Consider the following 15000-nt stretch of genomic DNA (forward strand, 5'->3'; position numbering starts at 1 on the left):
TAGAAAGACGTTTTTGATTTAAAAAATAGGAAATAAGAATTATTATATACAATTTAATCTTCTTCTTCTTCTTTCGGCTTTTCCCTTCAGGGGTCGCCACAGTGAATCATCTCTCTCCACCTATCCCTATCTTCTGCATCCTCAACACTTGCACCCACTAGCTTCATATCCTCATTAATTACATCCATATACCTCCTCTTTGGCCTTCCTCTTTGCCTCCTGCTTGGCAGCTCCATGTCCAACATTCTCCTACCGATATACTCACTCTCCCTCCTTATGAACATGTCCAAACCATCTTAATCTGGCCTCCCTAACTTTGTCCCCCAAACGTCCAACATGAGCTAATCTTAGGATTAATCCTAATCCTGTCTAATTTGGTCACTCCCAAAGAGAACCTCAACATCTTCAGCTCAGCTACCTCTATTATATAGGTATTATATTTATATGGGAGTATTTGTTTGATGTGTGTATGCATTTTCTGTGTGTGTGTGTGTGTGTGTGTGTGTGTGTGTGTGTGTGTGTGTGTGTGTGTGTGTCTTTCTTTTGCCCAGACAAGCGATCTTGCTCAAGTACCTGAAGAAGCAGCCCACTGCAGTCACGCACAACTCACCAGGAAACACAGTGACAACGGTCAGGACACAAACACCACGGAAAGAAAGAAAAATACCCCAAACTAAATACAGTGATTCCTCATGGACATGGTATTGCCCCTACTTACCTGGTAGGAGCAATACCATGGTCGTGGCCTAATGGTTAGAGAGTCTGACTTGTAATCCTAAGGTTGTGGGTTCGAGTCTTGGGCTGGCCAGACTGAGGTGCCCTTGAGCAAGGCACCAAACTCCCCAACTGCTCCCCGGGCGCGCAGCATAAATGGCTGCCCACTGCTCCGTGTGTGTGTGTGTTCACTGCTGTGTGTGTGCACTTTGGTGGTCAAATGCAGAGAACGAATTCTGAGTATGGGTCGCCGTATGTCACGTCACTTTTACTGTACACTCTTAATGCTACTTTACACTTAAATGGAACTTAACTAAACTTCACTAAAATTAACGAACTTAAATCAAGCATCGCATTAGTTCTGGCAGGCCACGTCGTCAAGCGTGCATCAGCTGTTAATCAGCTGTCCACGACGCGCACCAATCCGGTTACAACATCCATATTACCCGACAATTTAAATTCCCATTCATAGAGCCGCTCTAGCGCTTCGCTGCAGCAGCGATCTAAACTCCCTCCTCCAACCCCGACTCCACCATGCCGGAACTCGCGTTCCTTGTACAAGTTTACGTCATAAATCTCCACATCTCTCTCTCTCTCTCTCTCTCTCTGTCTCTCTCTCTCTCTCTCTCTCTCTCTCTCTCTCTAATTATTTAATTAATTATTTATCTATTCATTTATTACTTTCCAAAAACGCTTAAGTGAGCATATCTAATACTATGCATGATTAGTGATTCTGTTATACGGAGGGTCTATTCTATTTTCTAGTCGCTGATCTCCGCGCTCTGACCATGCATGCGCACGGACGGGCGCGTGGATTTTTGTCCAGAACTTTTTTTTTGCCTTTTTTGTCACTCTTTCCTCACTAACATCTGCCGGTCATTTTAATAAAAACCTGTCCGGTCGGCATATCGGATACGGTGAAGTCGCACAAATTTTTTTTTAGCGGATCCAACGCTCAGAACGGATCCGAAAATTACGGATCCACAGATGGTCGGCACCCCACGCAGCCCCTTTGCGACTCTCTATAGGAAATGAATGACCCGTTTTATCGACCTTCGTTTATCGTGCGCAGTGGAAAGGCGACTTTAACCGAGTGAGATGCGGGAAGCTGAGGCGGGGGAAACAGAGCACACGTGGTTGTTGGGGATGCTCGTATGCTCGTATCTCAAAAATTTGCTTGTATATCAAGACAAAAATTTGGTCGAATCACAGCTCGTATCTCAAAAAATTCGTATGTCAATGCACTCGTATCTCGAGGCATCACTGTACCTGTATTCAGTGAACACAACACACAAACAACTTATTAAAACATTCCACTAAAGAGAACACTTCCTACTGTCACAAACAAACACTTAAACACCTCAGCAGCACATTAAAGGCAGGGTCTCCGATGTTTGAAAGCCAATGTCGACATTTGAAATCACCAAAACAAACCCGCCCCTAACCCAAATGGGTCCCACCCCTGTATCGATAGCTCCGCCCACACATACATACGTAACCCAGGCAACTACTGGAAAGAAATGTATCTTTATCATAGCTGAAGTGAAGAACAATACGATTGTAGATAAACAAACAAGCAAAAATGACACACAAGCATAATCATGTAAAGGACAAAGGCATATATTAGTTCTGTGTAACAAAGCAAAACCAACGTTACTCACCTATCGAGAAGGAAAAAAGCGCCTCAGCGTCTTAAGTAGAGTCGGCCACATATTCACAGGTCGGAGTTTCCCGAGTCAATAACTCCTGAGCTAAACGCTGTTACTACACAAAACGCGGTTGTAGCTGCCTCTCTACATTACTACGATAGAAAAGAGGTGTTATTTGTGTAGTAACAGCGTTTAGCTCAGGAGTTATTGACTCGGGAAACTCCAACCTGTGAATATGTGGCCAACTTCCTGCTCCTTCAGTTCTCTCCAGCGCTGGAAAGCTGATCCTATATTAACACGTCCTACTTCTTGCCTTATCGTAAGTCTTTCTTCTCTTTCTTTCTTTGTTTTTATCCTCCATATCGATGTTAAAATCGCTTTCTGCTAATGTCACACATGCGCACTGAACACTCTCTCTGCCCATATTGACAAGACACGCCCCTTTCTGCTCATTGGCTACAGGTTAGTTTTGTTTTTTGTTTAGTTTGGTGGCCCGACGCAGTTTTCTGAAGCATTTCTCAAACATCGGAGACCCCACCTTTAAATACCACAATAAACATGTGGGTTTCTTCTGGATTTTCTGGTTCCCTTGACAGGGTATTACAAACTGAGTGGAAGGAAGTATAGGAAAAATGTAAGAAAAATTTTAAGTTGTTTACGTTTTTTTTTTTTTTTGTTGATCCTCTTAACACTGTTCAGTCTTCACGTCTCTGGAGAACGGAACGGAAACCTTTCACACGGAGGAGAAGAAACCTGAGGAGTCGCAGGTGAGCGTCGCAGTATTTTTTCCAGCGAGTGCAAATGAGTCGAACACGTGTGTGTGTGTGTGTGTGTGTGTGTGTATGTGTGTGTGTGTGTGTGTGTGTGTGTGTGTGTGTGTGTGAGAGAGAGAGAGACAGTGTGGCTGCAAAACACCATCAGGTGTCACTTTTAACACCAGCCCCTGTGTTTGTACCAGAAATAGGTTTAGCAAATAACAGGATCTCCTCAAACATGACAAACTCACCTGAAACCTGAAAGAACACAGATGGAGGAAGTGAACCTGAAGTGGATGATAGTGATGTGTGTGTAAAAGTGTGTGTGGGTCGATAAACGTAGGACCTATAGACAGCTTAACAGTACAAACAATAGTCTTAATATCTGAAGATTATTTGTGAAGCTAACGATCTGTACTAGATCCCTTCCCAGGGGGCGGGAATAAATCTTTATCCGTTTATAGTTACGTTTAACGTTGTAGAAGATCCACAAGTTATATCCAGAATCATTTGCTTCTCACCTGGTTTATAGAACCGATTTGTCCCCCGTGTCCATGTCCCTCTGTCCATGTCCCTCTGTACATGTCCCTCTGTACGTATATCTGGCTTTAATAGGCGTAAATATCTTATCTATATATGATAAATATTTTTCATATTTATTTATTTGTTTGTTTGTTTGTTCAATTGATTGATTGTATAGATTTCAGTGATATATATATACACTGGCTAAAGTGCATATGTATTCACCCCCTTGATTTTGGCTGAAGTAGACTTAATACATTTTCTATGTTATGAATCTAAATAAAATATCCTGTAATTTTGAAGTGGGCTAAAAGCAGTTAAACACGGTGTTGGAAGCATAATATTAAGCATTACAAAGTCACTGAGCTCGATCACTGAGCCTGTGCAATGTGTTATACTACATCCCTTCCATTTCTTGTTCTTCTTGAATGGACGCACACACAAACACACACACACACACACACACACACACACACACACACACACACACACACACACACACACACACAAACACAAACACACAGGATGACGTCATTCAACTAGTTGTGTCATTTCTAATAGTTACTCATGTAGAGCACTCACACCAACGGGGTGTTTTTTTCAGTTTTTATTAGTAGATAATTTGTGCAAACTATAAAGTTTTTTTTCTCCCACTTCAATATTATGCATTATTTTCTATAGATTAATGACATATATTGTCAATCATTGACATTATTTCAGTTCCAGGTTTTAACATTACAAGCAGAAAGGGTGCGAATACTTATGCAAGATCAAGAGCACGGCAGCGGGATAAAGCTCGGACCCGCGTTCCACAGAGGGAACACAAAGGCATAAATAAGCAGCCCGCTCAAATCAGTACAGCTTTTTACGAGGTCACAAATAAAAGCCGATCCCTCAGGATGCCTGACTATACACGGCCTCCTTCTCTCTCTCTTTCTCTCTCTCTCTCTCTCTCTCTCTCTCTCTCTCTCTCCCGCACTTCCCTGTTTTACAAGGACGCACAGATTCGTAACACGTGTGGCCCTGTTTATAAAGCTGACATCCGAGGTTCAGTAAAAAAAAATAAAAAATCCTTTGGCACGAGTTAGGGTTATTTACAGCCATGGAAAATTTCCATGGGAAATGACAAAGTGTTTCCATGACGGCGCACTAACGTTTAGTGATTTCATCCATTACGGATTAACAGATAAATAAACAGGACGTCGTTTGATGCAGCGTCTCCCGGTCACGCTCGCAGATTTCCAACAGCATGCTGCGTGTTTTAGTGCGTTTTTCTGTAATGCACCTAAATTTCTCTAATTCCAGCTTCCTGAAGCAGTCGGTAATGAAGTGACACGACGTTAAAGCTCGAGCGACACTGACCCAGTCCCAGATGTTCGATTTTATCGTGTTAATGAGTCAATGTCACGTTATATTTTGTTGCTATTCCATGTTACACTCGTGGTGTGCTTGACATAGTGTAGATTGTCCTGAATTCATTTACAGTTGATTTCAGTATAAATTTGTACTTTTTATCCGTTTATAATCACTCAGGTGTCTGTAGATAACGTACTGGAAGATAACGATCCGGCACTGTGACACTGGGTCCTGACCATTTGATGATGAAACACTTATCAGCGTTGCGCTTCAGGTTCACTGTGTTGCGTCAGCCTTAAATAAATAAATCTGAGAAAATGGCAGCGCATTGTTTTATCTGTCGTAGGGAGAAGAAGACACACACGGCATCTGACACACACAGCTGTTCTGCTGGAGCATCAACACACTCCGGCAACCACCCACCCACCCACACACACACACACACAAATCAAATCTCTGTTCAGTTTTATTACTCATTGCGTGTGTGTACTGTATGTGTGTGTGTGTGTGTGTGTGTGTGTGTGTGTGTGTGTGTGTGTGTGTGTATGTGTGTGTGTGTGTCTTTGCTATACATAACAAAATGTATACACACTCGAATTTAGCCACATGCACCCACATCCCACCCTCACCATAAGCACACACACACACACACACACACACACACACACACACACACACACACACACACACACACACACGTCAAATCTGTATTCAGTTTTATTACCAGTTATGCTCGTCTGTGTGTGTGTGTGTGTGTGTCTGTGTGTGTCTTTGCTATACATAACAAAATGTAGACACACTCGAATTTAGCCACATGCACCCACATCCCACCCTCACCATAAGCACACACACACACACATACACACACACACACACATGTCAAATCATTATTCAGTTTTATTACCAGTTATGCCCGTCTGTGTGTGTGTGTATCTGTAGGTAATTGCTTTGCTACACAAAACAAAATGTACATTCACCCACACACACCCACATCCAACACTTGCCACAAACACACACATATTTTAATGCTTTTATTTGGATAAACACGTCCACACACACACACACACACACACACACACACACACACACACACACACACACACACACACACACACACACACACACAGTGCAGTGTTATAGTTAAAACACAGGTAAATATTTCACATGTAAAATGTTCAATATAAAGAATTTTTTACAAAAGTTTTATATAACAACAAATAAACAGAAAAGACAATGAGCTTCTGTAATAAAGCAGCTTCTTATCCACTCAGCAGGATAAACCTTTGAGCCCAAGCAAGACGTTTCTCAGTTTTCCATCAATGCGCTTGTTCTGATTCGTCTAATACGTTAACAAGTGTGGAATGCTGGACACTCGTTATGCAAAAGCGAACGAGGGGGCGGAGCTACTAGGTGCACACGCAAGATGAGAACACATTTTCAAGATGGCCGAAAACCGTCCTGAGTCCTGTGAACAAAACATGGTCCATTTGGGACGATACAACCCTTTTAACATCCATACACTAGTCTCTAGAGTGCATAGTCTAAGTGTGTAGTAAGTCATTTGGGATGCGAGTTATAAAAGTCGTTATGCTGAAAACCTGTGACAGAATTTAGAACTGAAAATATTTTCTTTTCTTTTATTTCTAGACAAATCCCGGACGTAAATGATCAGCTAAGACAGTTTCTCCGTATAAGTTCACTTTAGCCGTATAGCTAAATGCTATGTTCTGTGCTTGTAAAGAGAATATCGTGAGTATTAATCCCAGACTGACGGATATTGATATCAGTGATATATTTAAACCGATCGTCAATTTTTTTTATCCAGTTTTAATTAGGTCCATTTAGTTTATGGCCAGCTAATTCTTTTTCCCTTAGCCTGTGACAGACACACACACACACACACACACACACACACACACACACACACACACACACACACACACACACACACACACACACACAAGATTTATAACTCCATCAGACAGTGCAGCCATTAAAATATCCAGACAGTGTGGAAGATACTCTGTGTGTGTGTGTGTGTGTGTGTGTGTGTGTGTGTGTGTGTGTGTGTGTGTTATTTATTACATAATAACCCTTCATAGTTACTTTTTTAACCTTGAGGAATGTTTCCCATGAGCACTTGAGGGTTGGGGGCCTAGCTCAGGGGCCCGGTGGACCTGGGATACGATCTCATAACCTTCTGATCAGTAGTCCAACACCTTGACCACTAAGCTAATCACCACCGCACCCAGTTACTTTTTATTTTCAAGAAATTTGTTTATGATCTGAACTAAAAATAAAATAGAAATCACATATTATGTGGCAGTTTATTTGTGATTTTAGTCAAATCAACAACACAATATTTCACAATTCAGCAAAACTCAGAGAAGTTTAATTTATGAAGACATTGGTTGTTGAAAGAGCGGAATTGTTAGCTAGCTCCAGATGTTTCCCGGTCACCTAGCAACAGTGTTCTCAGAAAATTTGCCACATCTGTTGAAGTCAAAGGAAAGAATTTACAAGCTACTATAAGCTATATTAGCATTATTTTAACAAGGAATTAAATTTGAATCGAGCACCGATACGACATCTCACACTCTGAATAACAGCTCCTAACACATACTCCTGTCTGGAGCGATCTCCTAACGAGCGCCCACGTCATTCCTCCGGCTGGTTAAAGCCGTAAAGGCAGCAGACTGACTCTGCAGGCGTGAATCTCAGAGCCACCGCGTTCCCTTCACTTCCTCTTCGTCCACTCGCTTCCTGAATCACACCACAAACAGCGATGCAGGACGAGGCCTCCTACACACAGCCGTCTGCGGATCACTCCGAGAATAAACCGTATCATTGTCACTGTATAGTGAGAGAGAAAGAGAGAGACGGGGGGGGGGGGGGGGAGAGTGAGAGAGAGGAGTGATGAGAGTCAATCTTGCAGACTTGTTTATTCTACCAGTTTAGAGCTGAATGTAAGGAAACATATGCGATGATGACACAATGAGGATTTCTGTGTTTGCACCTAAACAAATCAAGCAGTCAGATCCTGCCAAACATTCTGTTCTTGTGTGTGTGTGTGTGTGTGTGTGTGTGTGTGTGTGTGTGTGTGTGTGTGTGTGTGTGTGTGTGTGTGTGTGTGTGAGAGTGAGAGAGAGAGAGAGGGAGACAGATTTATGTGAATCTGTATGTGAAAATATTGACTGTGGCAAAGTTGTCTGACTTTGATAAAAAGTTTGTGTGTGTGTGTGTGTGTGTGTGTGTGTGTGTGTGTGTGTGTGTGTGTGTGTGTGTGTGTGTGTGTACGTGTACTATAGTATGAAGATGTACAGATGAGTGTGTATTACAGCATAAAGCTTGTGTGTATTACAGTATGAAGTTGTATATTGTATAGTGTATATCAGTGTGTGTTACAGTTTAAAGCTGTATAGATGAGTGTGTGTGTGTGTGTGTGTGTGTGTGTGTGTGTGTGTGTGTGTGTGTGTGTGTGTGTGTGTTAAAATGTAAGGTTTTATAGATGAGTGTGTGTGTATTACAGTATAGATAAGATAAATTGTACAGATGAGTGTGTGTTACAGTATAAATCTTGTGTGTGTGTGTTTGTGTTTGTGTGTGTGTGTGTGTGTGTGTGTAACAGTATGAAGTTGTATAGTTAAGTGTGTGTGTGTGTGTGTGTGTGTGTGTGTGTGTGTGTGTTACAGTTTAAGGCTGTATAGATGACTTTGTACAGTATGTGTATGTGTGTGTATTACTGTATAAGTTGTATAGTTGTGTGTATGTGTGTATTACAGCATAACACTATGGTTGAGTGTGAGTGTGTGTATATTATGGTAAAAAGTTGTACAGATGAGTGTGTGTGTGTTACAGTAAAATTGTATAGTTGAGTGTGTGTGTTACAGTATAAAGTTGTATAGATGAGTTTGTGTATGTGTGTATTACTGGATAAGTTGTATATATGAATGTTTGTGTGTGTGTGTGTGTGTGTGTGTGTGTGTGTGTGTGTGTGTGTGTGTGTGTGTGTTACAGTATCAGACTGATGAAGATGAAGATGTGCAGAAGGACATCCTGACTCTAAACACCTATGTGGCTTTGTACAGATTCATTCCACAGGAAAGACAGGACCTGGAGCTGAGGTGAGTGTGACACACAAAAACGGGTATTACTGTCATTATGAGGACTGAGCCATTAAGGCTTCCACCACAGTGTGACTGAAGTCTTCTGGACAGAATTTCACTCACACAGCCACGCCTCACACACTCACACAGCCACGCCTCACACACTCACTCAGCCACGCCTCACACACTGACACAGCCACGCCTCACACACTCACACAGCCACGCCTCACACACTCACACAGCCACGCCTCACACACTCACACAGCCACGCCTCACACACTCACACAGCCACGCCTCACACACTCACACAGCCACGCCTCACACACTCACACAGCCACGCCTCACACACTCACACATCAATTACTCACACTAGCACACAGCCACGAACAACACACTCACACAGCCACGCCTCACACACTCACTCAGCCACGCCTCACACACTCACACAGCCACGCCTCACACACTCACACAGCCACGCCTCACACACTCACACAGCCACGCCTCACACACTCACACAGCCACGCCTCACACACTCACACAGCCACGCCTCACACACTCACTCAGCCACGCCTCACACACTCACACAGCCACGCCTCACACACTCACACAGCCACGCCTCACACACTCACACAGCCACGCCTCACACACTGACACAGCCACGCCTCACACACTCACACACTCACACAGCCACGCCTCACACACTCACACAGCCACGCCTCACACACTCACACAGCCACGCCTCACACACTCACACACTCACACAGCCACGCCTCACACACTCACACACTCACACAGCCACGCCTCACACACTCACACAGCCACGCCTCACACATTCACACAGCCACGCCTCACACACTCACACAGCCACGCCTCACACACTCACACAGCCACGCCTCACACACTCACACAGCCACGCCTCACACACTCACACAGCCACGCCTCACACACTCACACAGCCACGCCTCACACACTCACACAGCCACGCCTCACACACTCACACAGCCACGCCTCACACACTCACACAGCCACGCCTCACACACTCACACAGCCACGCCTCACACACTCACACAGCCACGCCTCACACACTCACACAGCCACGCCTCACACACTCACACAGCCACGCCTCACACACTCACACAGCCACGCCTCACACACTCACACAGCCACGCCTCACACACTCACACAGCCACGCCTCACACACTCACACAGCCACGCCTCACACACTCACACAGCCACGCCTCACACACTCACACAGCCACGCCTCACACACTCACACAGCCACGCCTCACACACTCACACAGCCACGCCTCACACACTCACACAGCCACGCCTCACACACTCACACAGCCACGCCTCACACACTCACACAGCCACGCCTCACACACTCACAGCCACGCCTCACACACTCACACAGCCACGCCTCACACACTCACACAGCCACGCCTCACACACTCACACAGCCACGCCTCACACACTCACACAGCCACGCCTCACACACTCACACAGCCACGCCTCACACACTCACACAGCCACGCCTCACACACTCACACAGCCATGCCTCACACACTCACACAGCCACGCCTCACACACTCACACAGCCACGCCTCACACACTCACACAGCCACGCCTCACACACTCACACACTCACACAGCCACGCCTCACACACTCACACAGCCACGCCTCACACACTCACACAGCCACGCCTCACACACTCACACAGCCACGCCTCACACACTCACACAGCCACGCCTCACACACTCACACAGCCACGCCTCACACACTCACAGCCATGCCTCACACACACTCACAGCCACACCTCACACACTGACACAGCCACGCCTCACACACTCACACATCCATACAGCCAAGACTCACACGCTCACACAGCCACGCCTCACACACTCACACAGCCATGCCTCACAGTCACACATTCACACAGCCACGCCTCACACACTCACAACAGCCACGCCTCACACAGTCACACAGCCACGCCTCACACATTCACACAGCCACGCCTCACACACTCACACAGCGACGCCTCACACAGCCACGCCTCACACACTCACACAGCGACGCCTCACACAGCCACACCTCACACACTCACACAGCCACGCCTCACACATTCACACAGCCACGCCTCACACACTCACACAGCCACGCCTCACACAACCATGACTCACACACTCACACAGCCACACCTCACACACTCACACAGTCATGCCTCACAGTCACGCCTTACACAGCCATGCCTCACACACTTACACAACCTCACCTCACACACTCACACATCCTCGCCTCACACACCCACACATCCTCGCCTCACACACCCACACAGCCATGCTTCACAGCCACGCCTCACACATTCACACAGCCACGCCTCACACACTCACACAGCGACGCCTCACACAGCCACACCTCACACACTCACACAGCCACGCCTCACACATTCACACAGCCACGCCTCACACACTCACACAGCCACACCCCAAACAGCCACGCCCCACACACCCACACAGCCACGCCTCACACACTCACACATCCATGCCTTACACAGCCATGCCTCACACACTCACACTTAACTTTTTTATTTTTTCCACAGACCTGGAGATCGGATAATTCTCGCAGACAACTCCAACGAAGACTGGTGGAAGGTAAATGTTGAAGTATTTTACATGATTTTAAAGGAGGTAACTGTGTTGAATTTACACATTTTTCTTTTTATTATTTAGGGGATGATTGAGGACCGGATAGGGTTTTTCCCAGCGTCCTATGCGCAGCTGGTGAAGGAAGGAGATCGGGTGTTCAGGTGCAACCGTACCTTCATCGGCTGTAAGGAACAGGGGCAAATCACCATAAAAGAAGGGCAGGTGAGTCCTCAGTCCTGATGCTTTACCTCTGACTGTTCCACTGGAGACTCCTTCAATAAAACAGAGGCTTGTGACTGTTTAGAGCTCATCATACTGTGGTGTGAGAGGATAAAGAGTGTAAATCTATCTTATTTACTAATTGACGTGCATGTTTTAGATCTGCATGAGCGGCGAGGAAGAGAAAAACGGCTTCATCCTTGTGGCCAGTGGAAAGAAACTAGGCTTCGTCCCGTGTGACGTCCTGGAGGACATCTGAACAACAGGAAGTGAGAGAGCGAGATCGTGTAAGAGAAAGAGTGACAGAAGAGAGAATACGCTCTTACAGGAAACGGGACGTCAAACCGGTTCTACAGTCTCCATCTGTGTGGAAACGAGAGGACGGGAAGTGGATGGACGTGGAGATTGGAGACCTCCCAGATTCGTTCTAAAAATGTAGAATCTTAAGGAAAGGACTTGATCTAGAGCATCAGATGATCACACAACACTCAAAGCTTTTTGAGACCGAATCCAGGTTGCTTTAAAGAACCCAAATCTGGTTCTCTCGGAAGCTTCTGGTGAGCAAAACAAAGTGCACCCTGGATTCTAAATATCTCAAACTCTTCAACGGATTTGTATTTATAAACTTAAAATAATTTACTTTTTTCTTTTTTCTTTTTTTTTACTGCTTTAATAAATTACTGTCCTCCTGACACACAAATTTGTCAAGTGAGTTGTTCCAAAGGAGGACATGACTGAGAACCAAGACATTTTATTTTCCTTTAAAAAAGGAAAAAAAAAAATCCTTATTCTCAACTACAAAAGACACAGAGCTTCATTCGCTGACAGAAAACCTCAAAAAAAAGTTGCTGATGAAGAGTCGTATCTCTACGCGGCCTGTTCGTTATTTTATTCTCTGTTAATTTACATCGTAGGTCATAATAATAAATCACTTTCTGATTTTTTTTTCTGCTCTAAAACCAACATTAACGATGAACAGTGTTGCTAAAACTATTACTCATGGGACTTTATATATTTAGTAGCATTATTAATTTTGTCTTTTAAGAGATGAATCTTTTAGAATTAATTTTTTTTTCATTTTACTTTTTAATCCACACAAGGAATTATTTCAGCCTAAAATGAAAAAATAAATAATTAAATAAATAAAACAATAAATAACAGGATTGTTGTCCTTTTTAATTTTACTTTCTTTGGCAATTTTCAACTGTACGTTTGTCTCCCAGTCAGAAGTTTGTACACCCCTGCTCATAGAATAAACTGAACACAATTAAATCTAAGTGGTTTTCCTGTTAAAAAATGAAAGACTTTTGGCTTCTTTATAAACTGCATGATCATTTTTTTCCTAAATAGATAGAGATAAATAGATTGATAGATTTTTATTTTTTTAATGTCTAGTAAAAATACGGATAATCTGGGAAGTAATGTAGAGCACGATCTTAAATCTGGGGGGCACGGTGGCTTAGTGGTTAGCATGTTCGCCTCACACCTCCAGGGTTGGGGGTTCGATTCCTGCCTCCGCCTTGTGTGTGTGGAGTTTGCATGTTCTCCCTGTGCCTCGGGGGTTTCCTCCGGGTACTCCGGTTTCCTCCCCCAGTCCAAAGACATGCATGGTAGGTTGATTGGCCTCTTTGGAAAATTGTCCGTAGTGTATGAGTGAATGAGAGTGTGTGCCCTGCGATGGGTTGGCACTCCGTCCAGGGTGTATCCTGCCTTGATGCTCGATGATGCCTGAGACAGGCACAGGAGAAGTTCGGATAAGCGGTAGAAAATGAATGAATGAATGAATGAATGATCTTAAATCTTGGCATCACCTGCTGGATGAACTTCAGAATGTGTATATGGTGCTACATGGCCTCCTGTCAATCATTTTATAGACACACCCAGAAAATGCTGCCTTGCTCCGCCTTTGTGTTAGTCTGTTTAAAAAGGAAAACGTGGCAGAATGTTGTGTTAAACACCAAGCCCTTACAGATACATATACTATGAGAAAGAAAAAATGGCAATCTAAAAAAAAAAATGTTTTAAAAAGGTAGCAAAACAAGATTGTACATTTGGTGTTGCTTTTCTAAGATGGAAACAAATTGCTCCTTTCTCCAGGATAAACTTTATATGAAAAACCATTTGATGGAAATGTGTGTCATTGTTCTGGATTGTCACAGAGTGAAAATTTTGTTTTTTATTTCCAGTTAAAAATATTTTTTTAAAAAATAAATAAATAAAGGAATTATTTTCTTCACATACCCCAATTGAGGAGGTTGGGGTCAAAGTGCAGGGGCAGCTATGATACAGCACACCTGGAGCAGGGAGAGTTGAGGGCCTTGCTCAAGGGCCCAGCAGTGGCAGTTTGGCTGTGCTGGGGCTTGAACCCTGATCATCTGATCAACAACCCAGAGCCTTAACTCGCTGAGCCACCACTGCCCAACATACAGTATAACGAAGTATAACGAAATATAATCCCGATGTATTACATCACCGCAGTCATAAGACTTGTGACGTCATAATAACACAATAATAACACATAATAACCACAAAAACATTTTAATTCTTGTTTGTTTGTTTGTTTATTTAACCTATATACAAGTGAACAATTAACTCAGGTGTTGTTAAAGATGTACAGTTTAACCACAAGGAGTAAGGTTTAATACCTTATATTATGGGACCTCATATTATGGGATGGCGCAGCATGCAATGTTTCCATTTAGAACTCAGCCATACACTCCTTTTAGCATACCGCTTTTCCTTTGCTGTAATGTAGCATAACATACAAGTGATATTCAGACACAGCTAACAAGCACCATACAACTATGTCTTAAATACTTAGTCATGTGACCTACATGTTATGTTCACATATAGCTGATCACAGGAAGACGTATTTTTGTGCCTGTTTGTATTTTTTCAGATTAAAGTAAATGTTCGGGTCATTGTACTTCACCTATTTAACAACTAGGGGACCAAAACTAACGCACCTTTAAAGTGAGCAAACTTTTGACTGGTTCTCTCTCTCTCTCTCTCTCTCTCTCTCTCTCTCTCTCT

The 15000-nt window shown here is 44.0% G+C and overlaps 1 protein-coding gene across 2 annotated transcripts in view; it reads left to right on the forward strand.

Annotated features, from left to right (window-relative positions):
• stac (SH3 and cysteine rich domain) overlaps nucleotides 1-13524 on the forward strand; it is a 61815-nt gene extending 48291 nt beyond the window's left edge. For both annotated transcript variants that reach the window (XM_027168980.2, XM_027168982.2), the window contains 6 exons: nucleotides 552-630; nucleotides 3063-3130; nucleotides 9014-9120; nucleotides 11703-11754; nucleotides 11833-11970; nucleotides 12128-13524. In XM_027168980.2, the coding sequence (XP_027024781.1) occupies nucleotides 552-630; nucleotides 3063-3130; nucleotides 9014-9120; nucleotides 11703-11754; nucleotides 11833-11970; nucleotides 12128-12226 (543 nt within the window). In that variant the 3' untranslated portion in view covers nucleotides 12227-13524. The remainder of the gene's footprint in view (nucleotides 1-551; nucleotides 631-3062; nucleotides 3131-9013; nucleotides 9121-11702; nucleotides 11755-11832; nucleotides 11971-12127) is intronic.
• Nucleotides 13525-15000: the final 1476 nt, after the last annotated feature.

This window comes from Tachysurus fulvidraco, chromosome 12, assembly GCF_022655615.1.
Source record: "Tachysurus fulvidraco isolate hzauxx_2018 chromosome 12, HZAU_PFXX_2.0, whole genome shotgun sequence".
Lineage (NCBI taxonomy): Eukaryota > Metazoa > Chordata > Actinopteri > Siluriformes > Bagridae > Tachysurus > Tachysurus fulvidraco.